We start from the raw sequence: 17,642 nt of genomic DNA, 5'->3' as shown, positions 1-17,642 counted from the left end.
TGTCCATGGAATTTTCCAGGCAAGAATACTGGAGTGGTTGCCATGCCCTTCTCCAATATGCTCATTAAAGGAACCATATTTAAGAAGGTGTAATAATCATGGCCATATATGTACTTCATAATATAAACTTGAAATATAAGCCAACTACTCACAGACTGCTCGGAGAATTAGATAAATCAGCAATTGGGCTTGAAGTTTTTCATATATTCCTCTCTGAAAATGAAAAATCAAGTATACAAAAGGGTAAACAAGGATAAACACTATTTAAAGGCAGTGATTAATAATTTGTCATATGTGGAACAGTCATGGGAATTAATCATATACCAGGCTACAAAGATATTTTTGATATATTCCAATGAATCATGTACCAGGCCACAAAGGTATTATCAATATATTCCAATGAGCAGAGTGTTCAGAACATAAAGAAATGAAATTAGAAAACAATAATGAATAGTTGTAGGTATGTGTCTAGATAATTTTAAAATATTACTATTTAAAAACCATTGTTTTAGAAAGAAAAACACCAATACAATATATTAATGCATATATATGGATTTAGAAAGATGGTAACAATGACCCTATATGCGAGACGGCAAAAGAGACACAGATGTAAAGAACAGACTTTTGGACTCTGTGGGAGAAGGTGTGGGTGGGATGATTTGAGAGAGTAACATTGAAACATGTATATTATCATATGTGAAATAGATCGCCAGTCCAGGTTCAATGCATGAGACATGGTGCTCAGGGCTGGTGCACTGGGATGACCCTGAGGGATGGCATGGGGAGGGAGGTGGGAGGAGGGTTCAGGATGGGGAACACATGTACACCCATGACTGATTCAAGTGAATGTATAGCAAAAACCACTACAATATTGTAAAGTAATTAGCCTCCAATTAAAATTTTAAAAAAACTTTTTTAAAAACATGGATATTTCAAAAACTGAGAGCTGAATAATGATGAAAAACAATGTTGAAAATTGTAAGGGAATTTATAACTTTAAATTTATGATAAAATAAGAAAAATTGAAAAATAAATGATTCAACTCTAAAACTCAGAGAGTCTGACTAATAAAGAACAATAGGTTTAGATCAAAGAAGAAAGAAGAACATGATAAATATAAGGATGAAAATGAAGAAACATTTTAAAATAACAGTAGAGACTTCTTTGGCAGTCCAGTGGTTAAGACTTCATGCTCTCACTGCAGGGGGCATGGGGTTTGATCCTTGGTTGGGAACTAAGATTCCTCAGGCTGCTCAGTGCAGCCAAAAGTATAAAAGGTAAAGAAAATTATTAACTGAAGTTAGTTGTCTGAAAAGATTAAACAACAGGACAATAGGTACAACTTTGTCAAGCTTGATTATGAAAGATAAACTATTGATGCTTTTGAACTGTGATGTTGGAGAAGACTCTTGAGAGTCCCTTGGACTGCAAGGAGATCCAACCAGTCCATTCTGAAGGAGATCAGCCCTGGGAGTTCTTTGGAAGGAATGATGCTAAAGCTGAAACTCCAGTACTTTGGCCACCTCATACGAAGAGTTGACTCATTGGAAAAGACTCTGATGCTGGGAGGGATTGGGGACAGGAGGAGAAGGGGATGACAGAGGATGAGATGGGTGGATGGCATCACTGACTCGATGGATGTGAGTCTCAGTGAACTCTGGGAGTTGGTGATGGACAGGGAGGCCTAGCGTGCTGCGATTCATGGGGTCACAAAGAGTCGGACACGACTGAATGACTGATCTGATCTGATCTGATAGAATGAAAAAGGCAGAAATGACTATATAGGCATAACAGATTAAAACAATGAAACATTGTAAATAACTATGTTTCAAGACATTTGAAGGCCTGGATGAACTAGATACATTTCTAGAAAAATATAAATGTCAAGATTACCACACTAAGAGATCAGTAGACCTTTAACTTTTAAGGACACCATTGACCTCTAAAGAGAAATGGTGATTCAGTTCAGTTCAGTCGCTCAGTCGTGTCCGACTCTTTGCGACCCCCTGAATCGCAGTACGCCAGGCCTCCCTGTCCATCACCAACTCCCAGAGTTCACTGAGACTCACATCCATCGAGTCAGTGATGCCATCCAGCCATCTCATCCTCTGTTGTCCCCTTCTCCTCCTGCCCCTAATCCCTCCCAGCATCAGAGTCTTTTCCAATGAGTCAACTCTTCGTATGAGGTGGCCAAAGTACTGGAGTTTCAGCTTTAGCATCATTCCTTCCAAAGAAATCCCAGGGCTGATCTCCTTCAGAATGGACTGGTTGGATCTCCTTGCAGTCCAAGGGACTCTCAAGAGTCTTCTCCGACACCACACTTCAAAAGCATCAATTCTTCAGCGCTCAGCTTTCTTCACAGTCCAACTCCCACATCCATACATGACCACTGGAAAAACCATAGCCTTGACTAGACGGACCTTTGTTGGCAAAGTAATGTCTCTGCTTTTGAATATGCTGTCTAGGTTGGTCATAACTTTCCTTTCAAGGAGTAAGTGTCTTTTAATTTCATGGCTGCAATCACCATCTGCAGTGATTTTGGAGCCCAAAAAAATAAAGTTTGACGCTGTTTCCACTGTTTCCCCATCTATTTCCCATGAAGTGATGGGACCGGATGCCATGATCTTTGTTTTCTGAATGTTGAGCTTTTAGCCAACTTTTCACTCTCCACTTTCACTTTCATCAAGAGGCTTTTGAGTTCCTCTTCACTTTCTGCCATAAGGGTGGTGTCATCTGCATATCTGAGGTTATTGATATTTCTCCCGGCAATCTTGATTCCAGCTTGTGTTTCTTCCAGTCCAGCATTTCTCATGATGTACTCTGCATATAAGTTAAATAAGCAGGGTGACAATATACAGCCTTGACGTACTCCTTTTCCTATTTCGAACCAGTCTGTTGTTCCATGTCCAGTTCTAACTGTTACTTCCTGACCTGCATACAGATTTCTCAAGAGGCAGGTCAGGTGGTCTGGTATTCCCATCTCTTTCAGAATTTTCCACAGTTTATTGTGATCCACACGGTCAAAGGCTTTGGCATAGTCAATAAAGCAGAAATAGATGTTTTTCTGGAACTCTCTTGCTTTTTCCATGATCCAGCGGATGTTGGCAATTTGATCTCTGGTTCCTCTGCCTTTTCTAAAACCAGCTTGAACATCAGGAAGTTCATGGTTCACGTATTGCTGAAGCCTGGCTTGGAGAATTTTAAGCATCACTTTACTAGCATGTGAGATGAGTGCAATTGTGCGGTAGTTTGAGCATTCTTTGGCATTGCCTTTCTTTGGGATTGGAATGAAAACTGACCTTTTCTAGTCCCGTGGCCACTGCTGAGTTTTCCAAATTTGCTGGCATATTGAGTGCAGCACTTTCACAGCATCATCTTTCAGGATTTGGAATAGCTCAACTGGAATTCCATCACCTCCACTAGCTTTGTTCATAGTGATGCTTTCTAAGGCCCACTTGACTTCACATTCCAGGATGTCTGGCTCTAGGTCAGTGATCACACCATCATGATTATCTGGGTCGTGAAGATCTTTTTTGTACAGTTCTTCTGTGTATTCTTGCCACCTCTTCTTAATATCTTCTGCTTATGTTAGGTCCATACCATTTTTGAGTGAGTTAACCACCTTCAGAAGTCTCCGGCTAAGATGGTTTTATAGGTTAAGATGTACTAAATTCCATCAATCAGATAATTCATATATTTATACGTTGTTTCAGAAGATAAGGAAAAGTGTCCCACTTATTTTACAATTATTCATAAAATCTCTATATCGAAATCAGATAGTAATTGTCCAAGAACAAAAGCTGTTCAGTTCAGTCGCTCAGTCATGTCTGACTCTTTGTGACCCCATGGACCACAGCATGCCAGGCTTCCCTGTCCATCACCAACTCCCAGAGCCTACTCAAACTCATGTCCATCCAGTTGGTGATGCTATCCAACCATCTCATTCTCGGTGATCCCCTTCTCCTCCTGCCTTCAATCTTTCCCAGCATCAGGGTCTTTTCCAATGAGTTGGTTCTTTGCGTCAGGTGGCCAAAGTATTGAAGTTTTAGCTTCAGCATCAGTCCTTCCAATGAATATTCATGACTGATTTCCTTTAGGATTGACTGGTTGGATCTCCTTGCAGTCCAAGGGGACTTAAGCTGTAGGTATTACTTTGAATCATTAGTGTATAAAACCTAAGTGAGATATCAGGCTAGCTAAATATTTTAAGTAGGATTTATCCTAGGAAAGAGAGATGGTTCTGGTTTAGAAAGAAACATCAGTTAAGTTGATGACATTAATGGATGAAAGGGAAAAAATAACTTTGAGTCACTCAATAGATATGAGAAAGTATTGAATATAGTTCAATACCCATTTATAATGAGAGCTCTTGGAAGTTTAGAAATTGAAAAGAACTTCCTCAGTCTGATAGAGGCTGTCTTCCCAAATTTATAGCAAAAATCATGCTTAATGGAGAAACTTCCTTTCGAGGTTGGGAACCAGATAGAGCTATTTGCTATCACCATGAGTGCCTGTGTAGTGCCAGAGGACTGGCACAGAGAAACAGGTGTAAGGATAGGGAGTGGGAAAAAAAGAAATTGTTATCACTTGGAGGTTACAAATGTGTATAAATTACCTATAAGAATTAACAGAACTGGTAACAAATTTCAAGAAAAGTTGCCCAGAAAATGAAACATCATTTTTAGTAACTGCAAAACCCACAGAGTAATGTAACAAAAAATGTGTAGGACTTCTTTAGAGAAAAGGTTATGATCCTAAATGTGAATACAATCATACAAAATAATTGTATTTTTCAAAAATGAATTTGTATGAGTTCATACAAATATTAATAAATAAAGGGAAATATTCTGCTCATGGATGCAAAATGTCATACTGTTAAAGAGGTCAGTTCTTCCACAAATTAATCTATGAATTTGGAAATATAACCATCAAAATCCGAGGAGGGTATTTTTGGGGAAGGTTGACAAGATGATTCTGAAATTCATATGGAAGCAGAAATACCTACTATTATCTAAAGCAGTTTGAAAAAGAAAAGCAAAAAGAGGGGAATCACCCTAGCCCAAAATAGTGTGGTAGTGATGCCAGAACAGGCAAACAGACTGTGGTGTTCAGTGCCAAGTCCTGAAACACGCTGAGGTGCACGTGAGAAGCTTGTGTGTGAGGGAAGTACCTTCACTAGTTAGTAGGAAACGTGAACTAACCTCCCACCTCCTCCCCCCTCCCTCTCCCCCTCCCCCCCACTTCCTTTCTCCTCCTGTGCTCCTTCCCCTTATCTTCCTTCTTAGAAAATTGACTTCAAGTGTGTGGATAAATTATGTACCTACCTCACCCACTATAAAAAAAATTCCAGACTATTGAAGACCTTACTTTTATGTGAAAACTAAAACACAAAGCCAATAGATAAAAACAGAATAACTTTGAGACTTTGGAGTCAGGAAAGGTCTAAATTATAATAAGAGAAAGACTCGTTTGTCTGCATGGGACTGACGACGCACTGGGTGTGAGCAGTTGCTCCATAAAGGTCAGCCTGTCTGCTTCCTTCCTTGGTCCAGAACTTACTCAGGGGCAGTCACAAAGGAGGTGGCCCAGCTCTTGTGTTGTCTCCCGGAGGAGGGAGACAGGGCTAAGATTCAGGCCCAGGGAGGCCCTTCGGTGCCTAAGGCGAAATAGGGTGTCCTGATGGTCTCTTTGTCTGAATCACTGCTCGTGTCAGGGGTTCAGACTCACTCTCTGGGAGCATCTCTTAGGCAGGAGCCTCAAATATGGGCGAGGGTGGTCAGTAGAGACTGACAATGTACTCAGTGCGGGCCCTGGGCCTGCCATGCTGTCCTCCCTTCAGGGTGAGTGTGGGTCACTCTAATGCAGGAGGTGGGCTGTCAGTGGCCCCTTACAGCCAGCCCTGACTGAACTCTAGGATCATGCCAGGAGCTTGTTAAAAATGAATTAGAAGCCCCACCCTGGTGCCCCCGGATGAATCTATTGGATTCATCAGATGGAGGCAGTGCGGGAATCTTTGCCTGACTAGATCCCGAGTGTGGGTGAGGTCAGACCCAGCACACTGGATCACCTTTCCAGGATCCAGCAGATCAGCACTTCTCAGCTTCCAGGGGAGAAAACCACCTGGGCAGGGGTGCAGTGCATTGGAAGGGGTATGCACATAGGTGTGTGGGGCGGGATGGGAAGTTAAGGTGGAAGGAAGGGTATGAAAGGTCCAGCCAGCAGGCCTGGGCAGGAGAGGGGCAGAGGCTCCAGTGACAGCCCCGCTGTAACCAAACTCTCCCTTTTGTGGGCCCCCCTGCCCCGGCCTGGGTGCTGATCCTGTACTGGAATAGCCTGTTAATGGCTTGCTTCCTTTAGCAGCCTGGGAGCTCCTTGAGGACAGGAGCATTCATTCACTCCACATTCATTCATTCATTCCACAAATAGTTATTAAGACATTCATACACCTGAAATGGGCACTAGGAGGGAGCACAGCTGAGTCAGCCCACCAAAGCTTGCCATGCGGTGAGGAGGCAGGCAGAAGGCCAAGCAACTTTAATGAGGGGTGTTGAAAGCTGTAATGGAGAAGCAGCAACACCTAATCGGGACACTGAGCCTCAAGCTGAGAGCTCTGGGAAGGCTGCTGGGAAGAAGGGAGGTCTAAGAGAGAGGTGAATGGAGCAATCAAAGGAAGGAAAGAGGTCTGGTTCAGCCCCACATGCAGGAGTTTTACTTCAGTGCTCGTTAGTGAGTGTTCCCAGGAGTAATGGAGGAGTCTTCCCCTGCTCTGGCCTGGAATCCAGTTTGGTGAACTGGTCAGGCTCCTGCCCCACTCCCCGCAAGATTCCTTCCCCATTATCCCCTTCCGTTCCTGGGCCAGACTGGCTCCCTCTCTGGGAACCAGGCAGTATTGGCCGCACCTGGGAATATTAGATGCTTCTCCAAGTTGGTATCGGCCCCAGGCCCAGAGCTGGGGAAGCTGAGCCTGGGAGGATGGTGTGATGTTCCAGGGGTCTCAGAAGCACTGGGCTCCTCTAACCTCTCAGACTGTTAACAGCTGCTCCAAGGGAATTCCCTGGTGGTCCAGTGGTTAAGACTCCTTACTTCCCCTTCAGGGGACATGGGTGCCATCCCTGGTTGGGGAACCAAGATCCTGCAAGCCACTCAGTGCAGCCGAAATTGAAAAAACAGGACAAAAAATATTGCTCATGAGAGAATGAAGTTTCTCTCCCCTCCTTTGGGAACAGCTCTTCTCCTGGGCAGGTGGACGAGGCCTCGGTCTGTGTTTGGATCCTTGGGGGATCTCTGGGCAGCACAGGGGCTGGCATTTGACAGGGCTGCACTAGGCGTGTGCACTGTATAGACACATATACTCAGTCCCTGGACAGCGCACCTTCTGAGCCCCTGGGGTGGGAAGGCCTGGCCCTTTCTCCTCCTCAGGAGGTCCCAGGCCCACCAGGAACCTGATCTGGGGTTGACTTCATGCTCCAGACACTTGCAGGGCGACAGTAAAACGACATCGTTTCGTTTTATGGATCCATGGCACGCACACATGCTTACTGTGTCCATCCCAGAAAATCCTGGTGCCGGGGATGATGGTGGGGCTGGAGTAGGAGGTGAGTATTAAGCTCAGTAGACATTCTGAAACTGAGACTTTTGTGGGGAGGGATTCAGCACCCTCAGAATCATGTCATGCGAAGGTTAGGCAACAGAATTGTCACTTCACAGGGACCTCCCCCCACCTCCATCCCCCTCACCTGGCAGGCCCAAGGCTGTGAATATAGGACCTGGCCCGAGGGCCCTCCCTGCTGGGGACAGGGAGCCTTGGGTGGGGCCCAGGGAGGTGAGGGGGCACCCCACTCTGTAGTTGCCCTGAAAATGGCAGAGTGCCCTTGTTGGCCTTTCAAATGGGCAGCAGTTACCTTTGGGTCAGCACTGTCATAATATATTGTTAAGTGAAAAAAAGCAGGCTAAGAAAAAGCGCTGTGACCTCAGTTTCTGTGAAAACTACAGATACTTGTTTCTAGTAGAGCCTGGAAATCAACCTGGTAATGACAGTTATTACCAGGCAGTGTTCTCTGATAAAATATTTTTCCTTTTGTTTAGCTATATTTCCTAATTTTTCTGCAGAGGCTATGATTACTTGTATCATTAAAATAAGGGGGATGGAATTTGCAAGAAGCCAACTCAGGTGTCACCCTGGGGGAGGCCCAGGTTGGGGTTCTATGCTTCCATCAGGAAGGTGAGGGTGGAGGGTCAGTGCAGAACGGCCCTTCCACGTCTCCCGTCCAGGGTCGGATCAGTGTCAGGTGGTCCAAGGCGGGTGGGCACCACCGGGCTAGTTCCCCTCCTGGAGGGTGGGCTCTGGGTCTCCAGGGTGGGTCTCAGCAAAGCTCCTGTGCTTGGGAGTGGGAGCCTGCCTGGTTCTGGGAGGGCGGCAGGTCTCAAGTCTAACTTCCTCTTCGGCCTTCTGTTCCCTAGATTCACTTCCCGGACGTGGAACGGGTTGAATGGGCCAACAAGGTAAGGCCGGGGCGGGCCTGGGGATGCTGGCCTCACTCTAGGCCTTGTCCTCCCTCTGGGCCTGGCGTGGACCCTGGATGGGGCGGGGATATGGGGGAAGCTTGTGTGAGCAAGGCAGTCCTGCAGTCCTGGTGGAAGCCTTGTCTGGGAGCCAAAGGTGGCCCTTAGTCCCTGGGGTGGTGGCCTTCCACTTTTCCCATCCTCAGGGTTCTTCTCCTCACCAGACAATGACTTTCTTTTCTTAAAAAAAGAAGTTTTTTTTTTTAATTGTGAAATTTTTGTCTTTTAATTGCGAAATTAATGCATGGCCACAGCAGAAAAGATAGAAGGTACAGAGGGAAATGCAGGCCTCCAATCCCACCAGGCTGAGACCAGCGTGTCCTGGGGAGAGGAAGGCTGTGATTAGGGATTTGACAGCAGCTGCTGGGTTTCGCCTGGTCCCTAGCCACGATCTGGCAGCACTGGCTCTGCAACCAGGGCAGGTCCCCTGATGTCTCAGAGCTGCTTCCTGCCTTTGTGCAATGGGAATAATTATGGTCCCTGCCTCGTGGGGTTGTTGTGAGGATTAATGAGGTAATTAAAGAATCACAATGCCTGGCTCATCGAGGCCTCTGAGAGAATGGGCATTAAGCCCTGAAACTCACCTCCTTCAGTCTCCTCTGATTGGGGTTTGAAAAGAGGGAGCTGCATCTCTAAAGCACAAGGGACTTCTCTGGTGGTCCAGTGGTTAAGACCTCGCCTTCCAGTGGGGGCTGGGGGGGTGCAGGTTTTGATCCCTGGCGGAGAGCTAAGATCCCACATGCCTTGTGGCCAAAATAACAAAAGGTAAGCTAGAAGCAATATTGTAACAAATTCAGTAAAAGACAAAATGGTCCACACACACACACAAAACTAAAATAAATAAAGGCCCAGGTCCCAGAGAGGAAGAGGGAGTAGGCCTGTCCCAAATAGAACACATGGGCTGCTGCCCCTCCAGCCCATACCTCCAATGCCATCTGTATCCCTCTCTGATCACCATCTCCTGCCACCAGGTCCCCTGCCTCTGCCACCCTCTCTCCCCAGGTCCCACACTTGGTTCCCAGGGCCATGAGTTGTCCTGCTGCAGAATTCAGCTATAGGCAACCTTCTCTGATTCTTAGGGAAAAAAATCAAATCCATAGGAAACAATTTAAATTTATCTTCTGTGGTTTCTTTTTTTTTTCTTCTTCTTAAACCTCTGGCACCTGCTCCTTATTTACACCATGGTGTTGGTTTGGGTGGCATATGTTTTAGCACAGAACCAAAGAGCTTCATCTTATTAATTCACTGAGTGACTGTTTCATGGTGGGCTGCACAATGGCAGCAAATCTTGGGATCTCACTGTAAGCATGAGAACCATGGCCATAGTTATCCAACGTTTGATGAGCAGACAGATGGACCAGGTAGGTTGATGGGACAGGGTGGGCAGACAGGCTAATGGGTGCTGCGGTGTAAGGACTGCCCCTGGGCAGCTGTGGGTTTGGGACAAGGATCACAGACCTGAGCACGTAGGGCATCTTCCTGTCCTCGCAGATCATCTCCCAGATCTGGCCCTACCTCAGCATGATCATGGAAAACAAGTTCCGGGAGAAACTGGAGCCCAAGATCCGGGAGAAGAGCATGCACCTGAGGACCTTCACCTTCACCAAGCTCTACTTTGGACAGAAGGTTGGTGCTGTCTCGGGAGGGGCAGCAGGCTCTTCCCCGCCCCCACGGTGCGGGGGGGCAGGGGGGCGGTGGTCACGCCTGACTCACAGGGTACCCAGCCCCCACCTGCACTTCCCAGTCTCTTGGCCTCAGGATAAACCCCTCAGCTCCTGATCTCCGCACCACTGTCTCTGCGGGTTCTAGGGAAGCCTGGCTCAGACAGGAGAAGTGGGAGGAAATTCCATTCTCCTAAAGCACAATTTTGAAAACACGCCATGTGGTGGAAGCCAGCCCGCACAAAAATCTACCAGTCATGCTTGCTAACCTCAGCATCAGCTGGGGAGAACTCACCTTCATGGAGTAGGGGGTCAGTGCTTCACAGCAGTGACTAAGTCTCTACTAACTGATTGATACTGGCAATCTGTGTTACAAATCCATGCTGGTTCAGTGACCAGGATAAAAGTGTGTGTATTGAACACACCTAACGTCCTGTCCCGACTCTAGGCTGCATTTCCTGGTCCATCCTCCTGCCTCACTTTTCCTGCCCTATAGCTCCTCTATAATGTCTTATTTCGATCATCGGAAATGCGTACCTCAGACAGAGCCACCATGAAGTCCATCACCCTGTCAACCAGAGGTGCTGGCCTCTGGTCTGCCCCAGAATAAGCAGGGGTCAGAAGGCAGGCTGGCCCGCTGAGAGCTGTCTTCCAGCCCCACGGTGTGTGCTCAGCTAGCCGCCCGAGTGGGGGCAGGTCAGGCTGGCCTGAGCCTGGGGGTTCTGATTCAGGCTCCGCCTGGACTGGCTCAGCATCTGTTGGTTATTTGTTCTTTCCCTGCTTCACTCATGTATGCCTTACTGAGCCCAGCCATGTGCTCTGTAGTCAGAGATGCTGTGGCTGTACCCCTGCCTTCAGGAAGAACTCTGTCCTTCTGTGGAGGCAGATGTATAAGCTGGTGGATGACAGATGCTGACCTGGCAGTGTATACGTGATGATGGAGGAACGCGTGGATTCAGGAGTGGAGAGGCATGGGGGCTCTGGGAGTCAGGGAGGACTTCCCAGAGGGGCACACAGCAGGTGAAGAGTTAGGAAGCCCACAGACTGCTGTGTTTATAGCAGAGCCTGCCTGGCCAGGCTGCCCATCGGGCGGTGATGCCTGTGGGACCATGTGCTGCTGGAAAGCGGTCCCTTGCTGGCAGCAGAAGCAGGCCTAGTGATCTCAGTGAGGTAGCAGTGAGCAGTCCTGAAGTGAGATATTTCCCTGCCCAGGAATTGGCTGGCTACCTGGGTAGCCTGGATGAAAGCCAGACCATCAAGGGATAGAGGCTTGTTGTTGTTCAGTCGCCAAGATGTGACTGACTCTTTGTGACCTCATGGACTGCAGTATTCCAGGCTTCCCTGTCCTTCAGTATCTCCTGGAGTTTGCTCAAACTCATGTCCATTGAGTCAGTGATGCTATGTAACCATCTCATCTTCTACTGCCACACCCTTCTTTTGCCTTCAATCTTTCCCAGCATTAGGGTCTTTTCCAGTGAGTTGGCTCTTCACATCAGGTGGCCAAAGTATTGGAGTTTCAGCTTCAGGATCAGTCCTTCCAATGAATATTCAGGACTGATTTCCTTTAGGATTGACTGGCTTGATCTCCTGGCAGTCCAAGGGGACTTTCAAGAGTCTTCTCCAGCACCACAATTTGAGGGCATCATTTCTTCAGCACTCAACTTTCTTTATGGTCCAACTCTCATCCATACACGACTACTGAAAAAACCATAGCTTTGAGTAGACGGACCTTTGTTGGCAAAGTTATGTCTCTGCTTTTTAATATGCTGTCTAGGTTTGTCATAGTTTTTCTTCCAAGGAGCAAGCATCTTTTAATTTTGTGGCTGCAGTCACTGCAGTGATTTTGGAGCCCAAGAAAATAAAATCTGTCGCTATTTCTACTTTTCCCCCTTCTATTTGCCATGAAGTGATGGGACCGGATGCCATGATCTTCAGTTTTTCAATCTTGAGTTTTAAACCAGCTTTTTCACTCTCCTCTTTCACCCTCATCAAGAGGCTCTTTAGTTCCTCTTCACTTTCTTCCATTAGAGTGGTATCATCTGCATATCTGAGGTTGCTGAAATTTCTGATATTGCTCCCTGGCTTTTTACCCCCACTGAAAGCAAAAGTGTTTCAAGGAGGCAAAAACTGTAAAAACAGATACAAAGTTTATTATCAGAGACACAGAGCTTATTATCATAACATGTGTGAGAGCACACAGAAATAGTTTAAGACAGAAACAATGCAGAAATACACACCCAGGGAGAAAGGGTGTGGGCGTCACCCGTAATGAGGAGCGCAGGAAAGAGGTGGTTAAATCATTATATAGGGCAGTCCTTCCAGGTCTTTGTTTACCTTTGGCCAATTATCTGGTTTCTTTCCCCACATCTGACCTATTCTAGAACCCTCCCAAACATGCATGCAGAACTTTTTGCTAAGAATGGATTCCGCTGCAGAGGCCGGTGGGTGCATGTCCACACATTATGGGGGGCTGCCCTCCCTTTTTGACCCCCAAGGAGCCTTCCTGCGCATGTACAGACAGGGAAGTTTTCCTTGACCTCAGGAGCAGTCATCTTTACTTCAGAGTCAACTCTTGCCACTGACTGTCCTTGGAGTGTCTAGGGGAAACAGAGCTTCAGTTTTACTCCTCTTGATGAATGCCAGCTGTCCTGCCCTGGGGCTCCTCTGCCTCCTACCTCACTAGGAGCGGCTGGTCCTGAAGGGTGATTTTCACCCTCTCATGAGCACTTGGCGGGGGCCCTGCAGACTGACCAGATGCCCTGGCCCTGCAGGGGAAATGCCTGGTCCTGGTATTCAAAGTCTTTTGTGTCCTGCCTCCTCCCACCCCTCCTAACTCTCCCATCCCTCTCCCCTCCCCACCTCTCCACTGGGGGGCATCACAGAGGTCTCTGCCTGTGACCTTCCTGCTTAGCCAGGCCCAGTGCACCCCATCCACCTACTCCCTTCATGCCCAAGAATGTTTCCTGCTTCCTTGGATTCCTGTGTCCATGTCCAACCCTGCTCACTGCTATTATGAGCTTGGGCCAGTGATTTAACCTCTCTGAGTTCCAGTTTCCTCATCTGTAAGAGGAAAGGACCCATTTCTGAGGGCGGCTGTGAAGCGTGATTAACAGGCCTGGCATTGGGGCCACTGTGCATGGCCAGGTGAGTAGTGCTCCACATGGAGCACCGGACCAGCCTGGCGCCCCACACCTCACCATGAGCCCTGGGCTGGGACCGCCTGCCTGACACAGAACAGACTATAAGCAGTGGCTACCCCTCCTCTCTGTGGTGGAACCTTCAATTGGGCGGCCTGCTCCAGGGGAAGTCTCCACAGATGGGGCTCTTGGGGCTGGCTGGGCTCTCACAGGTGCCTGCAGGCCAGCCACCAGCCCAGGAGCAGACTCCAGGCTGGGGCAAGTCAGTGACAGGCCCTTCCTCCCCGCCAGGCTTCTGCTGGCTTTTCTGGGTCTTTAACATCTAGCCAAGTGCTCTCCCATCTGAAGCTTCTGCAATTTGGGGGCCCCTCTTAAAGAAAAGGAATGTTAAAATATAAAACCAAGACAAAAATAAATGTTAAATATGAGAATGTATAAGAAAATAAATTATAACAAGTTATACTTTTTAAAAAGCTGACATATCACACCACAAACTCTTTGAAAAAATGTACATAATAATTTTAATGAACTGCTCATCATATCCCTGTAATACTTTTTTCCTGCACTGTTGGCTCTGTATTCTTTGATGTCACCTTTTCATGTGTCAACGCGTTTGTAAGTATCATTTTGCATGGAGAGAGTAGGAGGATAATACTGTGGTTGATTGAACTGTTTCTCCATTATGAAAATTTTGCTTGTTTGTAGAGGGAGGTATTAAGATGCCACCGGTGGGCAGGGTCTACAGGGTGGGTTTTTCTGTTTGTGCTCACCCCTGGAGTGCAGTGGTCACATGGGTTGTTGTGGTTGAAACCAATGGGCAGGGCTGGCGACCCCTTGCTGCCCCCCTACCCCATGTAAGACCCCTGCTGACCAGGTCACTCCCTGCCGCCACCACCACCCCCCAACCTTGGCATCTCTTCCAGTGCCCCAGGGTCAACGGCGTCAAGACGCACACAGACCAGCGCAACCGCAGACAGGTGGTCCTGGACTTGCAGATCTGGTGAGCCCTTGTGCCCCTGGGGGCCTGGTGTGGGGGATGGGGGAGCACTGTGGGAATAGCCAGGTTGAAGATGGAGTTGCAAATAAACACTCATGTGGAGTGTGAAAGCCTCTCATGGCACATAAGCCCCTTCTGCCAGCTGGGCTGGAGCATGGGGTCCTTGCTGGGATGGGGAGGATGGTCCCAGGAGAGCCACTAGGCTAGGCCTGGCTCCTCCCACAGACCAGGCACCAGGCGTGCTTTGGGTACCAAGGCCCAGGCAGCAGAGCTTTCTTGAAGGCCAGAGCCCAGTCACCTGGAGGGTCAGATCAGCTGTCTCACAGAGGATGTAGCAAGAGAGAGCAAGTGTGAAAGGAAAATGTGGGGACTTGTGGTGTGGCCCAGGGAGCTCGGAGTACAGGCTGTGAGAGGCCAGGGGGAGAACTGGGCACTGTGGCACCTCAGAAAAACTAAAGGATGCAAAGACATGTGAGTGACTTGATTAGTGGATCAGGCAAGGACATTTATTTTGAATGAAGCTGATAATAGGCTTGAGTCAGAGAGAATGGAGGTTCAACCCAGGAAGTCTTCCTGGAGGTGGTGGGATTTGAACTGTGCTTAAAGGACCAAGGATCAACTCCCGAGGTTCCACAATGTTGCCTGTTCCTTTCCAGTGCCACATATATCCTGTCCTTAGCCCAGAGACTGGTGCTGAGAACACACTGGGAAGACAGGAAGTAACTCTGGGAATGTCCATCCCCACGTGCGGGCTGGTCTCAAGTGTGTTAAGATACTGTTGGCAGTTGGGCCCTTGTGGCCCCAAGGCTACCACAGGATGCTTGTGTGAATAGTTGGCACTGGTCAAAGTTATCTAGCCCACCCACCCAGCTCTCCAGTCAGCTCAGGGAGCCCCTGGGATCCCCGGGCACACCCCACTCTTCCAGGGGACACTCAGCATTTCTGTGATGTCTGGCTCCTCAGCCTGCACCCTACAGATACTGGATAGCTGCCCTCTCCCTCCGCTTCTCCTTCAGTCCTTGACTACCTTCAAGGGCACCCATTCTGGGCTCCCTGTGACCATTGCTTGGCAGGAGCACCAGCTGGACTCAGTCTTCTGAGATCTTACTACTTGCCCACCTCATTACCCCCAGCAACAACCCGCATGAGTGGCTGGAGGGAGGCAACAGGGCTACTCTGCGGTCTTCAGGTGGAGACCTGGGCAGAGATGGGGTGGAAGCACAGTAGGGTGTGCACCCCAGACCTCCTCTTTGGCATCCATGGGGTGTCATGGGATGAGGGGTATGCAGAATCGCTGCCCTTGAAGGCAGAGGTGGGGATGTGCATTAGACCCTGGGTGTGGCGTCCCTGGGCACTGTCTCTAGGAGTCTGGGCAATGTCTGCACAGAGCTGAGAAAGGCCGAGGCTGTCAGGGAGTCCACATCCAGGTGATGCAGGGCTCAGGCTTGTGCTGGGCTGCTCTGGGCAGGTTTCTTGACCTTTCTGAGTTGTGGACCTACCCTTGCCCTCAACTTTCCTCCTCCCTCCCCACTTCCAGCTATATCGGGGACTGTGAGATCAATGTGGAGCTGCAGAAGATACAGGCTGGTGTGAACGGGATCCAGGTGGGTGGAGGCTGGTGTGACTACCTCCAGGGTTGGGGTCAGGGCACGGGGAGTGGGGTGACACTGGAGGAGGTTGCAGAGGGAGCGATGACACCAGGCACAGAGGCTGGTACCAATCAAGGGACTCCAGGCCCGAGATCACAGACCAGGAATTGGTGGCTGGGCTTCACTTCCCCACTGCTCAGGACTGCCCCATCCTGCCGCTGTTGGTGGAATCTCCTTGCCAGAGAGGCTTCAATGACCCCAGGAAGTGAGAGGCTCTACAGATGCTGAGCGGGTGCTGAGAAACCCAGGTGGATGGAGGAGGTGGAGCTTATGGCAGGAGTGGAGCTGAGGTGGAGAGCATGCCTGGGCCCCAGCTGTGGGCCAGGCTGAAGGCCCACAGACAGCACAGCAGTGGAGGGCAGCCGGGACCCTTGGTGGCCAGCAAAGGGGTGGCTGCTGCATGCAGGCTTCTCTTCCCTGAGTGCGGTTGCTGCAGTGGTGGCAGGTGGCCCTGACATTTGGGGGTGGCCTGGGCATGAAAGAGCCAGCAGCGGCCTCGCTCAGTGCAACAGGTATGAGGAGAAGGGTGGCTGAGGTCCCTCCTTCCCGTCCAGCTGCAGGGCACGCTGCGGATCATCCTGGAGCCCCTACTGGTGGACAAGCCCTTTGTGGGAGCTGTGACTATGTTCTTCCTTCAAAAGCCGGTGAGTCCCCAGGACGAGGCAGTCCTGCCGCTCCCTGTGAACCGGCGCTGACCCCCGCTGCCCAGGCACTGGGTTTGAGCCCAAGAACAGATGTGCCCAAGCCCACCTAGACCCATCATCTCATATGCTCCCTGGGAGGCCTAGGAGCTCCACCCTGCTGTCCCCAAGACCAGGAAGAAGGCCGGCTAGATGAGAAGTGGCCAGCCGAGGTCACACAGCTGCCTAGGGTGGAGCAGAGGCTCTCTGATGCCAGGCTGGCCTGGCTGTGCGCTTGGGCCGCTCCTGTGGTCCCAGCAGGAAGCAGCCCACCTGACAGCCCTGGTCCTGAGCAGGATGGGATATGCCTCACCCACCCAGCACCGTGCAGAGGGCACCCCCACCCCCACAGGCTGAATTCCCATGGGGGTGGGCGTGAGGATGCTCAGCCGGGGCTCCTGGCTCCTTCCAGCCTAACTGCCCCCTTCTGCCCCTGCAGCACCTGCAGATCAACTGGACAGGCCTGACCAACCTGCTGGATGCACCAGGAATCAAGTAAGGGCCTGTGTGGACTGCTAGGCAGAGCCGAGGTGGGCCCCACCCCAGGCTGTGCGGTCAGTGACAGGAGCTGCCCCACGGCTGAACCCTCCCTGCTCTCTACACCAGGAGAGGCGTGGGACCTGCCCCTCCAGAGGGTCAGGGTTGGTGTGTTTGGAGTGATACCATGAGATGAGATGTCCCAGAGGAGGCCGTGTGGGCTGATGAGGGGCGAGCGCAGGCTCTGGAAGCAGGCCAGACTCCTGGCCCCCCATTAGTCACTGTGTACCTCTGGACAAGTTCCTTCACCTCTCTGGGCTCTTTCTCAGTAAATGGGAGCCTAGTTCCTCTGTCGTGAGTTCCCTGGGAGAACACTCAGGTGTGTGTGGTACTGGCACAGTGGGTGTGGACACACACAAGTATCTTCCTTGTTCTTATTAACTCCTCCCTGACCCATGTGTGTGTGAGAAGTCCCACAT

At 49.5% G+C, this 17,642-nt stretch overlaps 1 protein-coding gene across 2 annotated transcripts in view; it reads left to right on the top strand.

Moving 5' to 3' along the window:
• Positions 1–17,642, top strand: part of ESYT3 (extended synaptotagmin 3) — a 55,732-nt gene that overhangs the window by 14,860 nt on the left and 23,230 nt on the right. For both annotated transcript variants that reach the window (XM_027545130.1, XM_027545119.1), the window contains exons 2-7: positions 8,461–8,502; positions 10,054–10,188; positions 14,284–14,360; positions 15,895–15,961; positions 16,561–16,650; positions 17,126–17,181. In XM_027545130.1, the coding sequence (XP_027400931.1) occupies positions 8,461–8,502; positions 10,054–10,188; positions 14,284–14,360; positions 15,895–15,961; positions 16,561–16,650; positions 17,126–17,181 (467 nt within the window). The remainder of the gene's footprint in view (positions 1–8,460; positions 8,503–10,053; positions 10,189–14,283; positions 14,361–15,894; positions 15,962–16,560; positions 16,651–17,125; positions 17,182–17,642) is intronic.

Source organism: Bos indicus x Bos taurus, chromosome 1 (assembly GCF_003369695.1).
Source record: "Bos indicus x Bos taurus breed Angus x Brahman F1 hybrid chromosome 1, Bos_hybrid_MaternalHap_v2.0, whole genome shotgun sequence".
Taxonomy (NCBI): Eukaryota; Metazoa; Chordata; class Mammalia; order Artiodactyla; family Bovidae; genus Bos; species Bos indicus x Bos taurus.
The sequence above is the reverse complement of the archived record's forward strand: the minus strand, read 5'-3'. Positions and strand labels throughout refer to the sequence as shown.